The sequence below is a fragment of the Pelodiscus sinensis genome, chromosome 1 (genome assembly GCF_052426305.1).
Source record: "Pelodiscus sinensis isolate ZL-2025 chromosome 1, ASM5242630v1, whole genome shotgun sequence".
Classification (NCBI taxonomy): domain Eukaryota; kingdom Metazoa; phylum Chordata; order Testudines; family Trionychidae; genus Pelodiscus; species Pelodiscus sinensis.
In genome coordinates this window covers 124650799-124665804 of record NC_143052.1, presented here as the reverse complement: position 1 = coordinate 124665804, position 15006 = coordinate 124650799, and the positions used below count along the sequence as shown (strand labels likewise).

General features: G+C 41.6%; 1 protein-coding gene across 4 annotated transcripts in view; it reads right to left on the bottom strand.

The window, feature by feature from the left end:
- The window catches only part of PRR5 (proline rich 5), a 117011-nt gene that overhangs the window by 36373 nt on the left and 65632 nt on the right, over positions 1 to 15006 (bottom strand). For all 4 annotated transcript variants that reach the window (XM_089770203.1, XM_089770201.1, XM_089770197.1 and 1 more), the window contains 3 exons: positions 10285 to 10365; positions 1528 to 1576; positions 585 to 642 (listed from right to left, as the gene is read on the bottom strand). In XM_089770203.1, coding sequence (XP_089626329.1) covers positions 585 to 642; positions 1528 to 1576; positions 10285 to 10365 — 188 coding nt within the window. The remainder of the gene's footprint in view (positions 1 to 584; positions 643 to 1527; positions 1577 to 10284; positions 10366 to 15006) is intronic.

Below are 15006 nucleotides of genomic sequence, written 5' to 3'. Positions count from 1 at the left end.
AATATTCTGAATTTTTATTCCTTCTCTCTGCATTTACATACTTAATTCTTTGATTCTTTCGAATATAAAATAAATCTCATTAATAGTTGACTCAGTTAGGTGGCATTTATAACCACTTTAACTGCAAACAGACAAACTGAGTCATGACAATATAATAGGCCAGATTCTGACCTCATTTATGCCAGAGTAAATCTGGAGTTAAAGACTACAGAATTACTCAGGATTTGCATAGGTGTAAGTGAGATCAGAGTGTGTTCCCATGACTTTTCAGCTAATTGGGAATGCAGGTTTTATATTGTCATTTAATGAGATACTGTATTCTGTTCTCCGCAGCTTATTTTGCCTTAAATAGGTTATAATTGAGACATCAGGTAAAACATTCAAACAGGAGGTTTAATTGGCAATGTGCTAGGCAAAAATTTCTTCTTGGTGGAAGCCATTAAAACACAAGTGACACTAGAACAATTTGTTTGTATGGACTCAATCCAAAACCCAGTGAAGTCAGTGCGAGGAATCTCATTCATTTCAGTATGATTTGGATCAAGTCTACTGAGTAGATGTAGCATGGCTAAATTCTGAGTTACCTTCATAAAACCGGATCTTGTCCCTCAGTATTACCATGCCTTTTGTAAGCAGCTGATTCTGTAAACAAAATACACACATCTTTTATTTCTTGCCTAATTTCTTTGAAGCCACTGAAGATTAAAAAACCAACCAACCAAGAAAACTATTTTAATGGCTGCTGCTCATTAATGGAGTTTTACTCTTCTTGTTTAAATCTACTAGGACATGTGTAAAATGAGAAATCATATTTTTAATCCTCCCAGTGTATAGCAACTTCCATCTGGGAACATCAAAGCTTTTTACAAGCATAAGCATAAACTGTACAACTTTTAATAAGCCATGGAGGTAGAAATTGTATTTTAAAAGTAAAATAATCTATAATTATTAATAAATGGATTCCTGATTGTACCACAAGCAGCTTGAGAAATAACAAACAATTATCACCCAGATTAAATATTTGGACCCTATCAAAAAGATGTATTATGCTGATATTTACATATTAAGTTTTAGCTTTCACTATAAAATAAAATATTAAAACCAAATCTCACGAGGCTCTCAACGAAAGCCATTGAAGTCAATGGATGTTTTTCCATAGGCTTTGAATCAGGACACAGATCATGTCAGAGCACTAGGTCAAATAGGCATCCCACTGTCTCAGCTGGGGCAAATCTTGTCCAGTCTGCAGCCATGATCTGAACCCTTTCTGTATAAATGACCCCAACCAAGTTCCTTAATATTGTCGTTAAAAGACAGAAAAACATCTGGTAAAGTATTTCAGTATTTGAGCTGTCATGAAATTTCAAGCAATGTAACATGAAAATTGATGAAAGGGGAACAAATCCAATTTCCACCCTTAACTTTATGGTAATATCAAGATAAATGGTTTGCCCAATGCCTTATCACCAAATAATTTTACCCAGAAGCACTGACAAACGTAAGAAACTAAATGAAAAGTCCACAAACCTGTAGATACTCAGTAAAAAAGGATCCCAGCTCAGTTTTCAGAAGTTGCCTGAATTAAGAGAATACAGAGAATAAAAAAAGAATTTATACAACCAAAAAATTTACCAAATGTGTGTTGTGCATACAGGGGAAGATTGCCGATCTAACAAAGGGTTTTAAGTTCCATATCTTTCCTTCCAAAAATGCTTAACCAGAAGCATATTAAACAGGGATAGCACACTATAACATTAAACCAACATCTCTAAATATTCAAAAATATTTATTATAGGAGATTTAGACCTGCTAATGAATATATTTATAATACAAATATATGAACCATTAGTGTGATTTCCTTAACTAAAAGAAGAGAGGCTGAATTCTGCCTTCAGCTGCATTCATCTAAATTTGGTGTCACACCACTGAAATCACTAGACTTACTCTGTACTTGTGCCTATGTAACTGAGACTAGATTTTCACTTCACTTGAAGTTCAAAAGTGGAAGAATGTAAAAACCTTTATATTCTATGCTGGTATGTGTCTCTGAGCAATCTGGTGGATTTAGAAATGATGTAATTCCAAAGGAATGAGAGTTTGGCTTGCTTGAATGAGGTGTGGTCTGAGGTTTTAGAGCTCCAGACTGCAGGTTTGGGCCCTAAGAGACTTAAATAACAGAGTTGTATTAAATGTTCATAAAGAAACCTGAACTCCAATGAAACTCTCTGGTTTTTGTGACACGCTAGAAACAGAGTCAAGAGTCATGAACATTTAGCGTAAATCTGGGCCAGTCAAATTAAAACTCCAAATTTGACATGGTTTCAATGCAAAATCAGGTTAAAATGCAGCATGTCATTTTGAATTTGGGGACTCCTTCATATGAGAACCTCTGGGCAAAACTGCAGGAGTGCTAACCTACATCAAATAACATTCCCATAAACTACAATCAAATGAAACAATTGAATTCCACTAGCTTTAATGCCATAATCAATGTATTCAAGATGAAATTTGTCCCATTTAGAGAGTCAGCCTATCTATCAGTTAAGTTCCACATGATACATGTTGGGTGCTGGGCATTTCTGAAACTCTAGTCCCAGCTGCGGCTGCTGAACACTTGAAAAAAAATAAAATAAAAGAGGCTGCCCCTTTTGAGGGAGAGGAACCGCATGTGGCTCGCGAGCCATGGGCTGGCCACCCCTGCTCTACAAGGACGTGTGAACATGCCACATGATTCTGGACACCATCTTGTGATGTCAATATATTTACACAAATCAGTGGAAAGTTTTGAAACAAGCGTTCCCACTACATGCTAAAGCTATATAACACAGGGAGAGACAGTATCTGGAGTTCTTCATTCCTCATCCAAGAAGATTCCTGGAAACATGTGAGGAACAAAGATGGACCTGGGGGAAGTGTTGGACCCAGGCTAAAGGTATTGTTAGCCACTGTATGAAAAACCTGGGGCTTCCAAGCTGTAATTTAAGAAACTGCAAGTGCAGCTGGCAATTTAAGAAACTGCAGCCTGCTTATATCTTCTCTAAGGTGAGAATCACTAATTCATATCCAATCTATCCAGTACATTAAACTTAGTTTGCAGTTTTGGTTTATTTGCTAGGTAATCTGCTTGATATTCTTTATCACTTAAACTGTCTCTTTTGTAGCTAATACACTTGCGTATGATTTAATCCAAACTGGTGAGCTTTGACTGGCATGCTCAGGGAAAATCTCTACTTGGTTACCACAAGGCTGTGTCTACACTGGCGCGATCTTGTGCCAAAGCGGCCGCTCTTGCACAAAAACTTGCTGCCTGTCTACACTAGCCGCGTGTTCTTGCGCAAGTAAACTGGCGTTCTAATGTATGAAATCAGGGCTTCTTGCGCCAGAACTCAGACGCTCCCGCTCAGGAATAAGCCCTTTTGCGCAACTGTTCTTGCACAAGAGGCCAGTGTAGACAGGCAACATGAATTTCTTGCGCAAGAAAGCAACTGGGGGGAGGAGGGACAGAAACAGCAGTGGGCTGTCACTTCTGCCTCCACCTGCCAGGGTCCATACCACAGGTGTTTCCAGATTAGGTTACACCCAGAGTATACATACACCCAGAGTATGGCGGTCCAAGTGCATAAATTCATAAAATACACTTTTACACTTTTCTGTTGCTGCTTCTTTGGTGGAGTTTGAAATTAACATCTAAATGCTACTCAGAATGGAAAAAAAAATCTAGTTCTATATTATAGCTGACCTTTGCTTTATTATCTATTAAATTACAAAAGAAGTGAAGAAAGACTTTTTTTTATCAAGTACAAAGTCTTTCAGCAACTGAGGAAATGCTGCTGCAACTTGTCTTCTTTGTATCAATTAGCATCCTGAAACTCAGAGGAGAGGCAGCTATAAATATACACCATCTTTAATACTGGATATCCTGCTTTCTCACTGTTTCCTCTTTCTTCTAGATTTCCCTTAATTTTTGAGAAGCGTAAATAATGGCATCCAACTAAAGGAATAAGAAAAGAGAACTCTGACAAGTTTAATCTATACGGTTATTCATATCCTATGGGTATAGGTACAAAAGAGCTAAGCAGAGAGAGAATCTACATATAGATTTCTGTTAACTTTTTTAAAAAACTTTTTTTACTTGGCTGAAAATTAAGGTGATTATAATCATTATGATACAATACCTTAAGCCTTATCTCAGCCAAATTCCCATTAAACCACCCAATACGGGCTGAATAAAACCTGTGTTAAAGAACTCAATATGTAAATCAGTTATATTTTGGGGCTACTTTTTCCTCACACTTGTTTTTCAACAGTGTAACTCCACTGGCTTTAATAGAGTTACCCATGTTTTACAGTAGTGCAAGTGAACAAAAAAAAAAATCAGTCTTTTTTACCCTAAATGCAACGCACTCCTCTCTTTAAAGCATCTTTACACTTCCTCTGTGGTGGAAAGGAACGTCAGTGCAAATGAGGCCAGGGCCTCTCTCTCTGTTCTTTAATAGCAGTATTCAGGGTAGAGAAAATTAGTGGGTTTGATTATTATTTTCTTGGACTGTATTTGCACTTATAGCTATAACTACTTAACTTGAGGAACTATCTGCTTTGTTTGATCATCCTCACATACATTTAATGTATAACTCAACAACCTTTATCAGCAGCAGCTGGGTCCAAAACAAAACTCCATACAAGAAGCAGGCAAATTTGAATCAGAGGGAAGGGAAGCAGACTTACCCCATTCTTCCCATATGGCTGAAAAGGATAGGGAGACCTGGACTAATCCTGGTATGGAAAAGGGAGTTACGGTATGGAAAAGATTGAGAACCAAGGGTTACAGTGTGGGACCAGGGCAACTGGATTCTAGTTCTGGTTCTGCTAGGGTATGTCTACACTAGCCCCCTAGTTCGAACTAGGGAGGCTAATGTAGGCATTCGAACTTGCAAATGAAGCCAGGGATTTAAATATCCCAGGCTTCATTTGCATGTTCCCATCTGGTCACCATTTTTAAATGACACTAGTCCGGACTAACTGCCTGTGGCTACATGCGGCAGTTAAATGGTAATTCGAACTAAGTCGTTAATTCGAACTAAGTTCGAACTAATTCCTTAGTTCGAATTACCTGTTACTCCTCCTATTGGGCAGTTAGTCTGGACTTAAAAAATGGTGACCGGACGGGAACATGCAAATGAAGCCCAGGATATTTTAAACCCAGCCTTCATTTGCAAGTTAGAATGCCTACATTAGCCTCCCTAGTTCGAGCTGGGGGCTAGTGTAGACATACCCCTAATGACTTAGTGCATCAAGTGCCTGCCAAGACTGCCAATCCAGAGACCAATCAGTATCCAAGCTAATGGTGACTGTGCCAACGGAAAAATCTGCAAATCACATATAACAGAAATTGTACATACTGAACTAAAGGAAAAACATTTCTATGTTAGTATGCAAGATCTAATGATCAAGCTCAGTGATAGGCAACCTAGGCTAGGGAGTGGGCCTCATGAGTGGCTTCCCTTCAGTGGGCTACAAGATTATCATAACCAAGAGTCTCCCAGGATAGGATAGTTTTGCTAACTGCACTTGCTTCTCTAGAATTTTCAGTGTGCCCCAACTAAACCATAGCAGTGCACAGCTCGTACAGCCAACGTTGTGTGCAATTAGCATTCACCTCACTTCACATGCCCTTGCTTCATGTGTTTCATTTTAGTAATACTGGTGGGGGGGGGGGAACCCTATGCAGTGAACAAAATGTCTCATGGGCTGCAGGTTGCCAACCACTGATCTATCTTATTCAAATTATATTAATCACAAGCCCTCATGCTGCAGAGAAGATATGTATTTTATTATATCTGAATTAGGGATGTAATAGTATAGTCAATTAACCAATTAACTGATAAGCAAAAGCTGATAGGTTAACGCTATAGACTACAAGCATTCTCCCCACCCCCTCCCCAAAAGGGTTGCAGGGGGTCCCCAGGATAGGGGCTGGAACTATGAATACTGCCAGCCCCTCCGCCAAGGACTACAGAATAGTCAACTAACCAATAAGAATTCATGAGGTTAATCGACTATTCAATTAACTGATATTTAACATCCCTAATCTGTATGTCGTATTTATTAAAAAAAAAAAAACACCTTGATACATTGTGAGGTTTTCTGCATTTTCCCTTAGGAAGGAGAAAGAAGAAAAGAGTAGGAGGGAAAGAAGGAAGAATGGCCTATCCAGTGACACTTGGATCAAACATGAATGGCACCCATATATTTAGTAAGCCAGATCCTCATCTGGTGTAAATCAACATAGCTCCAGTGAAGGAAATTATCCTACACACAGTTAAATCGGCTGAGGATCTGATGCTTATGTGTATAATTCATGGACAAAGAAAACCTTCAAATATATGTACAAAACACACATATGAATACTCATGTGCGCACATATATGAATTTGTGAGTCAACAGGAAGATGCACAAATATTGTAGGTGTAAGTTATTTCACCTTGTATTAATATGTCTTATGATGCTACTCAATTCTTTTCACAATTTAATTACAATAAATGCCAATAGAACCTGCATTAGATATAGTTAGAAAATATTTTCTTTTATTATCCTATAACTGTGAAGAAAGTAGAGAATCTAAGGTCAAATATTCTTTACCTAAAGGTAATACTTTTTGTAGGGAAATAAATGCAATAATATCTGAGTTGTGAAACTCATTACATTTGTTCCATTTTATAATAATATTACATTTCAATGCTTAGATAAAACTACAGCAATAATGTCTGAAGCATGACATTTAAACCCAGGCATTCAAATAATCCACAATGTGTTTAACTGAATCTGAAGAAAGCTCAAATTTTAAATAATTACAAGGATTAAGAAACTGTATATTGACCATGTGCAGTAGAACAATACAGTTAAGTCAGAAAGTGGGCAGTTCAAGAGAAACAGCTGCTGCTGCGTACACAAATGTGTCCTAATCTGCTTAAGAGACTGCCTAGCAGTTGGCAATTGCACAAATGCTTCCTCTTGATATACAGCTTCTTCCTGACTTCTGAGACGAAGCCACATATACTCCCCTTACAACAGTGTTTTTATGAAGGATCATTGGGTGTATAAAGAACTGTGTAAAAAACAAAATTCCCAGGTAATCACTGAAAAGACTGCTGTTAGTAGATGGTCAACCTAACTTGGAGCCTAAAAGGAAGCAAACCTCTAAATAAGGGTATGTCTACACTACAGCGCTAATTCGAACTAACTTAGTTCGAATTAGTTAATTCGAACTAAGCGAATTCGAACTAACGCGTCTAGAACTAAAAACTAGTTCAAATTAGCGTTTTGCTAATTCGAACTAGCATGTCCACATTGAGTGGACCCTGAACAGGGCTTAAGGATGGCCGGAAGCAGTGCCGGCAGGGCATCAGAGGAGGACTTAGAGCGTGGAGATGCTGTCTCAGGCTAGCCGAGGGCTGCGCTTAAAGGGACCCGACCCCCACCCCGGACAGACAGTTCTCAGGGGTGCCCCGCTTGAAAACCAGTCCTGGCTTGGAGTGCCCGGAGTGCCCACACTGGGCACATCACAGCACTTGGCCATCAGACCGGCTGCACTTGCCGCAGGCTGCCATCTGGGGAGAGGGGGCAATTGGGGGGCTGCAGGAGAGCTTCCACCCCCAGAAGCCCACAGAGCCAGCCCAGTCCTCCCCATCGGGAGCTCGTACCCCATTCCCCCCTCACCTCCTTCCACTTACCCTTCCCTAGCCCCCCTTCTTATTGATGTACAAAATAAAGATAACATTTCTTCCAACATTGACTCTGTCTTTATTGAACAAAACTGGGGGAGACTGGGAAAAGGAGGTGGGAGAGGGGAAGAGAGAGGGTGGAAGAGGGGAGGGCAACTAACATGATCAGGGGTTGGGAACAGGTCCCAGATGAAGAGAGGCTACAGAGACTGGGACTGTTCAGCTTAGAAAAGAGGAGATGGAGCGGGGACAGGATAGAGGTCTCTAAAAGCAGGGGTTGGGTGGAGAGGGTGCATTCAGAAAAGTTCTTCCTGAGTTCCCATAAAGAAGGACTAGAGGACACCAAAGGAAAGGAATGGGTAGCAGGCTTGAAACTAGTAAGAGAAAGTTGTTGTTCTTGACAAAGCAAATAGTTAACCTGTGGAACTCCTTGCTGCAGGAGTCTGTGAAGGCTACAACTAGAACAGAGTTTAAAGGGAAGTGAGATCAAGTCATGGAGGTTGGGTCCATGGAGTGGTATTAGCCAGGGGGTAGGAGTGGTGTCCCTGCCCAAAGTTCGTGGAAGACTGGAGAGGGATGGCACGAGACAAATGGCTTGGTCACTGTCTTCGGTCCATCCCCTCCAGGGTCCCTAGGGTTGGCCGCTGTCGGCAGACAGGCTACTGGGCTAGATGGACCTTTGGTCTGACCCAGTACAGCCATTGTAAGCTCAGGGCTCAGGGTCGGGGGTCTCAGTGGACCCCCTTGATTTTCATGCACACCTGCTCCTGGGTGGCCAGGCTGATGAGGTCCACGATGTCCGCACTAGGCCAGGAAGGTGCCCGCCTCTTGCGGTCCCGGGCAAGCTCCCGGGAGCCGCCAGCCTGGTCCCGGGAAGAGGGGGTGGGCTGGGGGACATCGGGTGGGTGGCTCTGTGCCGTGCCAGGTGCAGGGTCTGCTGGCTGGGTGCTGGCAGGCTTGCACCTGGCACGGGCACCGTAGCCAGCCCGTGCCCCTTTAAGTGGTCCGGGGCCGGGATGGGGGCATACGAGTTTCCCTGGTGTTGGCCAGAGCGGCCACCAGGGAAACCTGGGGAGGGCTAGCCTCCCACTAGTTCAAATTAAGGGGCTATACACCCCTTAATTCGAACTAGCTAGTTCGAACTAGGCTTAATCCTCGTAAAATGAGGTTTTCCTAGTTCGAACTAAGCGCTCCGCTAGTTTGATTTAAATTCGAACTAGCGGAGCGCTAGTGTAGCGCCTATGAATGTTAGTTCGAACTAACGTCCGTTAGTTCGAACTAACATTGTAGTGTAGACATACCCTAAGAGTGGAGATCCTGGCTGGATTTTAGCCCAATCATGGGTTTTTATGTAAATGTGTGTCAGAAAAAAAACTTCACTTCATTATTTTGCGACAAGTGAACTCTGTAGGAAAGCCCTTGCTATGCAAAACTAAACTACACTATGCTTGGTGATTCTACAGTTCCATGGAGCAGACTCCGCAGGTACCCTGAATGGATGTGCAGTGAATCATTCCTTCTTCTCCTCCCCCACGCTCTCTTGTAATGGTCAGGCACCACCTTGCATTTACTCACACTGAGGGACTGTGTGAGGATAATCACGCTAGCAACCTTGAGGAACACATACTACACCTGCCCCTCTTGTTCCAGCTAGAATACACTACATGTTCTTTCAGGGTGGCACAGTGGTCATATTTGCTCTGTGTTACTCCTGGAGCTCCCACTAATTAAGGTCTCCATAAACCTCCAACATAAGTTAATGCATTAAATGCATGATGCAGCCTCATAAAAGAAAAGTCTATACATTTCCTGAAACTGATTGTTTTGGACTGTGCTTTGCTGCAGCCATGGGAACAATTTCCAAACCGTCAGGAGCCCTATGGATGCGACCATGACTGGAATTCCCAACCCTGAAGCAATATTATGCATGTTTTTCACCACAAGTTTTCAACTGCTGATGTAGTGTTTATGACAGAAGCTTTTGGTTTAGATTTTGCAACATGTCCTTAATTGGCTCAGGTATGAATTGTCAGCAAATGTTCTTCCCTAAGACAATTGAGCAACAAGTATGAAACGTTTTATTATTAAAACTAATTAAAAGAAATAGCCCAATCCATCATGCAAAAGCTAGACCAATCATAATCTGTAAAGAAAACATTATTAAACAAATCTGCTGAAAACCCAGTTAAAAGAAAACTTTGGACACAATTCTATTTCCAGGTACATGGGAGCACTTCAAGACCACTAAGGTCAACACTGTTGCTCTGGATTTAAAGTCTGGTTTTCTAAATTATGTCTATACTGAGATAGGACTACATTTGTTGCCATGACACAAGCAGGTCACTACATTTAGTTTTTCCCTCCAATGAGTTTTGCAGTAAATATAACTGACCAGGAACCAACATCTAATCAATAAGGACAGATGAATGATATTCATTGTCAGTTCCAACACAAACAACTGAAGAAACAAGGCCTCATTGTAGAAGTTGCCAACAATCATTGCTAGCCAGCAACATCAATTTTCTAAAAACTATGTGGCAACACATACAGCTGTTTTACTCACCTAACTCCTTCGTTGAGGTTGTAAAGTTCATGATCTGGGAGCCCTTTACGTTGGAACACTGCTATTACTCCATTATGGATACTGCAAGCAGAAATTAAGAAATGAGTCATTACTCTCCTATGTTGGAAATGCCACCAATTCTATGATAAGCTGCACGTCAGTTCCCAGAGACTTCTTAGCCTGAAGTGACTAGTAATGTTTACTATCCAACTTGAGACACTTTAGAGGGACCCGATTTCCAGAGGCAGATGGTCTTTCTGAAAAGCAAGGCCCTTTAGATGTCACAATTTAAGGACCCAAAACTGAGGTAACCCCAAATCATTAGATACTTTTGAAAATGTAGGCCTATATATTTTAATCACAAGAATAAAGGCCCCTTCACAGGAAATATACTACTACAAAGCTAGGTGATGATATTCTGTGTATTATTGATGTACATGTTTTAAATTATGGTTATTTGACTCCTTTACCAATAATCAGTGGTTCAAGATTAAACAAAAATGAAGTTCAGTCTATAAATATAATGTTATTTCACTTGAATATTTTTACTCGGGTCATAAGAATGTTTAGAGTTTTCAAAGACTTTCAAAGAACAAAATATGGGCACACTTCTCTGATGGGTTTGTGTCTAATTTCACTGGGTGTTTCTGATTCATTTTTCTTACGAAAAAGAACAGTACCATGACTGGAAAGCATCAGCAGCATAGGCCAATTTGTTTCGCCACCTCACTGAGATTTATGCTCCTGCCCTTGTTAGAGGAAAACCTTCTGGAAAAATTAGATGATATTTAATGTGTATGAAAGTTAGCCATCAACAGAGGTAGCGATGAACCAGGTACAGGTATAATCCCTTCTCAACATCCACTCTGAATTCCACTTGTACTTCTCTTGTACACAAAAGTTATTTAGAGACTGTCAGTTTTGCTTGTGTGTTTGTGCTGTGATCAACATCGACTGTGCACAAAACAGCAACCTTCAAATTCTCGAAGCTCTATCTAGTAGTGTAAGTGGGTACTCAACAGTAATTCACACTGCAGAAGGCTGCCGTCTCTTATTGTTCTTATGACTGCCCAAATGTGAAGGGCTGATTTGAAAATTTGCAACATCTGGCAGCCTTTACGCCCTCTTCCAATGTTTAGCAGTCCCGATGACTTGAAGAGGATTCCAAACATGAAGATTTCCAGGGCAGATGTACACTTCAGAATTACTTTGGTTTAAATGTGCTAAGGGGAGTGAAAAACGTGTACCTCTGAACGACACAGTTATTTTACCTAACCCCCTTTGTACAGAACACTATGTCACAGGAGAGCTTCTCTCACCAACACAGCTACTAATTCTCATGGAGATGGATTAACTATGCGAACGGGAATTGTCAGTGTAGAATGTCTTCACTGAAGTGCTACAGCAGCGCAGCTATGCTGATGCAGTGTTTTACATGTAGGTCTGTCCTCAGATGAATAGGGATCAGACAGCAATACAGCCCTGAAATACATAAAGGCTGTGCCTACATTGGCAAGATTTTGCGCAAAAGCAGGTGCTTTTGCACGAAATCTTGCCGCCTATCTACAGTGGCCGCGAGTATTTGCGCAAGAACACTGACGTTGCGCAAGAGGCCAGTGTAGACAAGTAACATCAATTTCTTGCACAAGAAAGCCTGATGGCTAAAATGGCCATTGGAGCTTTCTTGCGCAAGAGAGCGTCTACACTGGCACGGATGCTTTTGCGCAAAAGCAAATCTTTTGTGCAAAGGCACATGTCAGTATAGACGCTCTCTTGCACAAATACTTTTAACGAAAAAACTCTTCCGTTAAAAGTATTTGTGCAAAATCATGCCAGGGTAGATGAAGCCAAAGAGCTCAGACTGAATCTGATGTGGTGAGGCATGCACCATGATTCAAAAAATTTGTTTCTAAGGATATAGATGAGAAGCTAACTTAAATGGTATGTTTGCCCTTTGAGCTGGAGCTATAATTTCCAACTTGGACAGACATACCTGTGCTAGCTCTAATTGAGCTTGTGCACTATAATCAGATCATAACCATGGCTGCAAAAGCAGTGGGAGGGGTCAGCTACTTTAGTGCTCCTAATGTCTCAGCAAGGATAACTCCTGTGGCTCCCATCACGACAGCTACACTTCTGTTTCTAGCACACTGCTAGGTCAGCGCTAGCACAGGTAAGCCTACCGGACCTAGGCACTATCTCCCCAAGTCAAATGTAGATGGACTTCATATCTACCAACCACCTCTCCAATTATATTGCCACATGATTCCACAGAAGTTCTATACCATTTTCTCGAACAGATTCATTCTTACTAATGCATTTTTGCACTGCTCACGGAAGGTTCTTATCAGTTTAAATATTTCCAGGGGAGGGGGCTGGGCTCTTGTACATTTCAAAGAAGGAATGCGGAAGTGCCTATCGACTAGTCAAGTAGTCAATGGAAATTCCTTCGATTACTCAACTAGTAAATTAATTGTTAGTTAACATCCTTACCATATACTCTATCCCAGAGCTACTCAACAGCCCCAGGGGCCACAATAATACTCACAGCATATGCCGAGGGCTACAACATGATGAGGGCCACTACTTAATCGTGGTTGCATATATATGCAAATATATGCAAATAGCTTCTTTCACTCTGATGGGCATGAATAAAAAGATTAAAGCAAGACTACACAACACACAGGCCCCAGGTAAGTCAGTTCTGCTGATATTAATACAATGCAATATTTACCCAATTTCCACCCATATGACAGCACTTTTAATGAGCAATGACTGTCCAGGAATATAACTACTAAAACGCATATCAACAGAAGACCATTATATTGACTACTTTTGTGTTTTGGCTTCCACCCGCAGGCTGCATGTTGAGTCTCATGTAAACCCAAACTGCATCGCGGGCTGCAAACAAAAGGGCCATGGGCTGAGTAGCCCTGTTCTATCCTAAAGAGAAAATTTCTTCCCCACTCTTTATGTCCTAGCCTTGCTTTATGGTTGGGGTGAAGTGGAATCATGGGGCAGATTATGAGCCTGACTCATCCCCACCATCCACTGTCCTTGTTTTAGTATCCTATTCCCCAGGAATGGAGGGGAAAGAAATGGACGGTTCCTGTCCTCCCTAAAGTCTGGGAAACACAAGCACTGCTATTGCAGATAGCCAGTGTGCAGCTGCACAAGAGTGGGAGGAGGCTTCTGGACAGTTGTACAGTCATACAACTATATTTTGAATTTCTCAACCTGACATTGCAGCACTCTGTTAGCGCAAGAGAGCCACAATCTGGAAGTGACTAAATTAACAGCTGAAAAATAACGAATGTGATCAAGTTTGTGTTAGGGACGTTAAAAAGCTTTTGTTGGTAAACTTTTTTTTTGCTAAATTTTTTAGCAATTACAACTTTACATGCTGGGGGTAGGGTAGGCAGCTTTCTGTGCATACCAGCTCTGCCCTCCACCTCCCCTTTCCTGTCTCCCCCCCCCCCCATATATATATATATATATATATATATATATATATATATATATATATATAAATAAAATATAGAGGTAACATCTCAGGGGGGCAGGTGGCTCCCTGGGAGCCAGCAGCTCCCTGGGAGCTGGCTTTTAAGCCAGTTCCTTGCACATACTGGGAGCCGGTGTTTAGCCAAGCTTAAAAGCTGCTCCCTGCTCTCCTCCCCACCCCCGTGATGCTGGGAGGGGCAAGTATTGCATGTACTCGTGAAGGTTAACCAATGAGCCCAGGCTTGTAGCTTGACTGTTAAACTATGTTCTCTAGCACATCCCCTAGTTAATGCAATACTCCCAATGGATACAAATGCACAATATAAGCAAGTAGTCAAAATGTTAATGAATGTTTACAATTATTTCAATGTTAATAGTCAAAGTAACAAGCAAACAAATGGAAAATTCTAAACTGATGTAAATTGATGTAGTTCCATGGTTTTAAATTCAACTGCATCTCTCTCAGCTTATCTTTAAAAACGAAAAATACACTAAGAGCAATCACTTCCAACCCAGACAGAAAAACATACATATGCACTGGCATTATCCTATGTAGCAAAGCTCCAGCTATTCCCCGGGGGTCTTGCACTACTGGTAGATAGCATTAGCCTCAGAGGCTTGCCATGGTCCTCCACACAGCCTCTTTCTCTCTACTAGAGGCAGGAGCCACAGCCTACTAAGCCAGACTCATCACAGACTAGTTCATAAGTTTGGGGTAAAATCCCCTCTGGAGTCCTGATCTCCATTCTTGAGGCAGAGGTTGAGCTGTTGTCAGAGGCTGGGAGGAACCCAGGCCTACCCGCTACTCCAGGTTCCAGCCCAGGGACCCTAAGGCAGCGGCAAGAGGCAGGGTTACTGCCACCCTCAATCTGGCAGCTTTTCTCTGGGCCATTTCCCCAAACAATCCTTCCCAGCACCTTTCCTTTGGTACCTGCTCACTAGTTCTCCACTCACACCCACACAGCTCCTGCACACACTTCCTGTCCTTCGCTCTTTTAAGATGGCACCACAGGCCTTAATTTGCTGCAGGTGTCTAATCAGCCTGTGACTTCTAGTAAGTTCTAATTGACACAGGTGCCTGCCTGATTTTGCTGCAGTTAGGTTTTGGGATTTCCTTTATTCAGCGAAAAGAAAGCAGTTCACCCAAACCCCAGCATGTCTTCCCTCCATTAGCGTGCGGCAGCCAGCTAGTCTGGGTCTGTCACACCTGACAGAAACAAA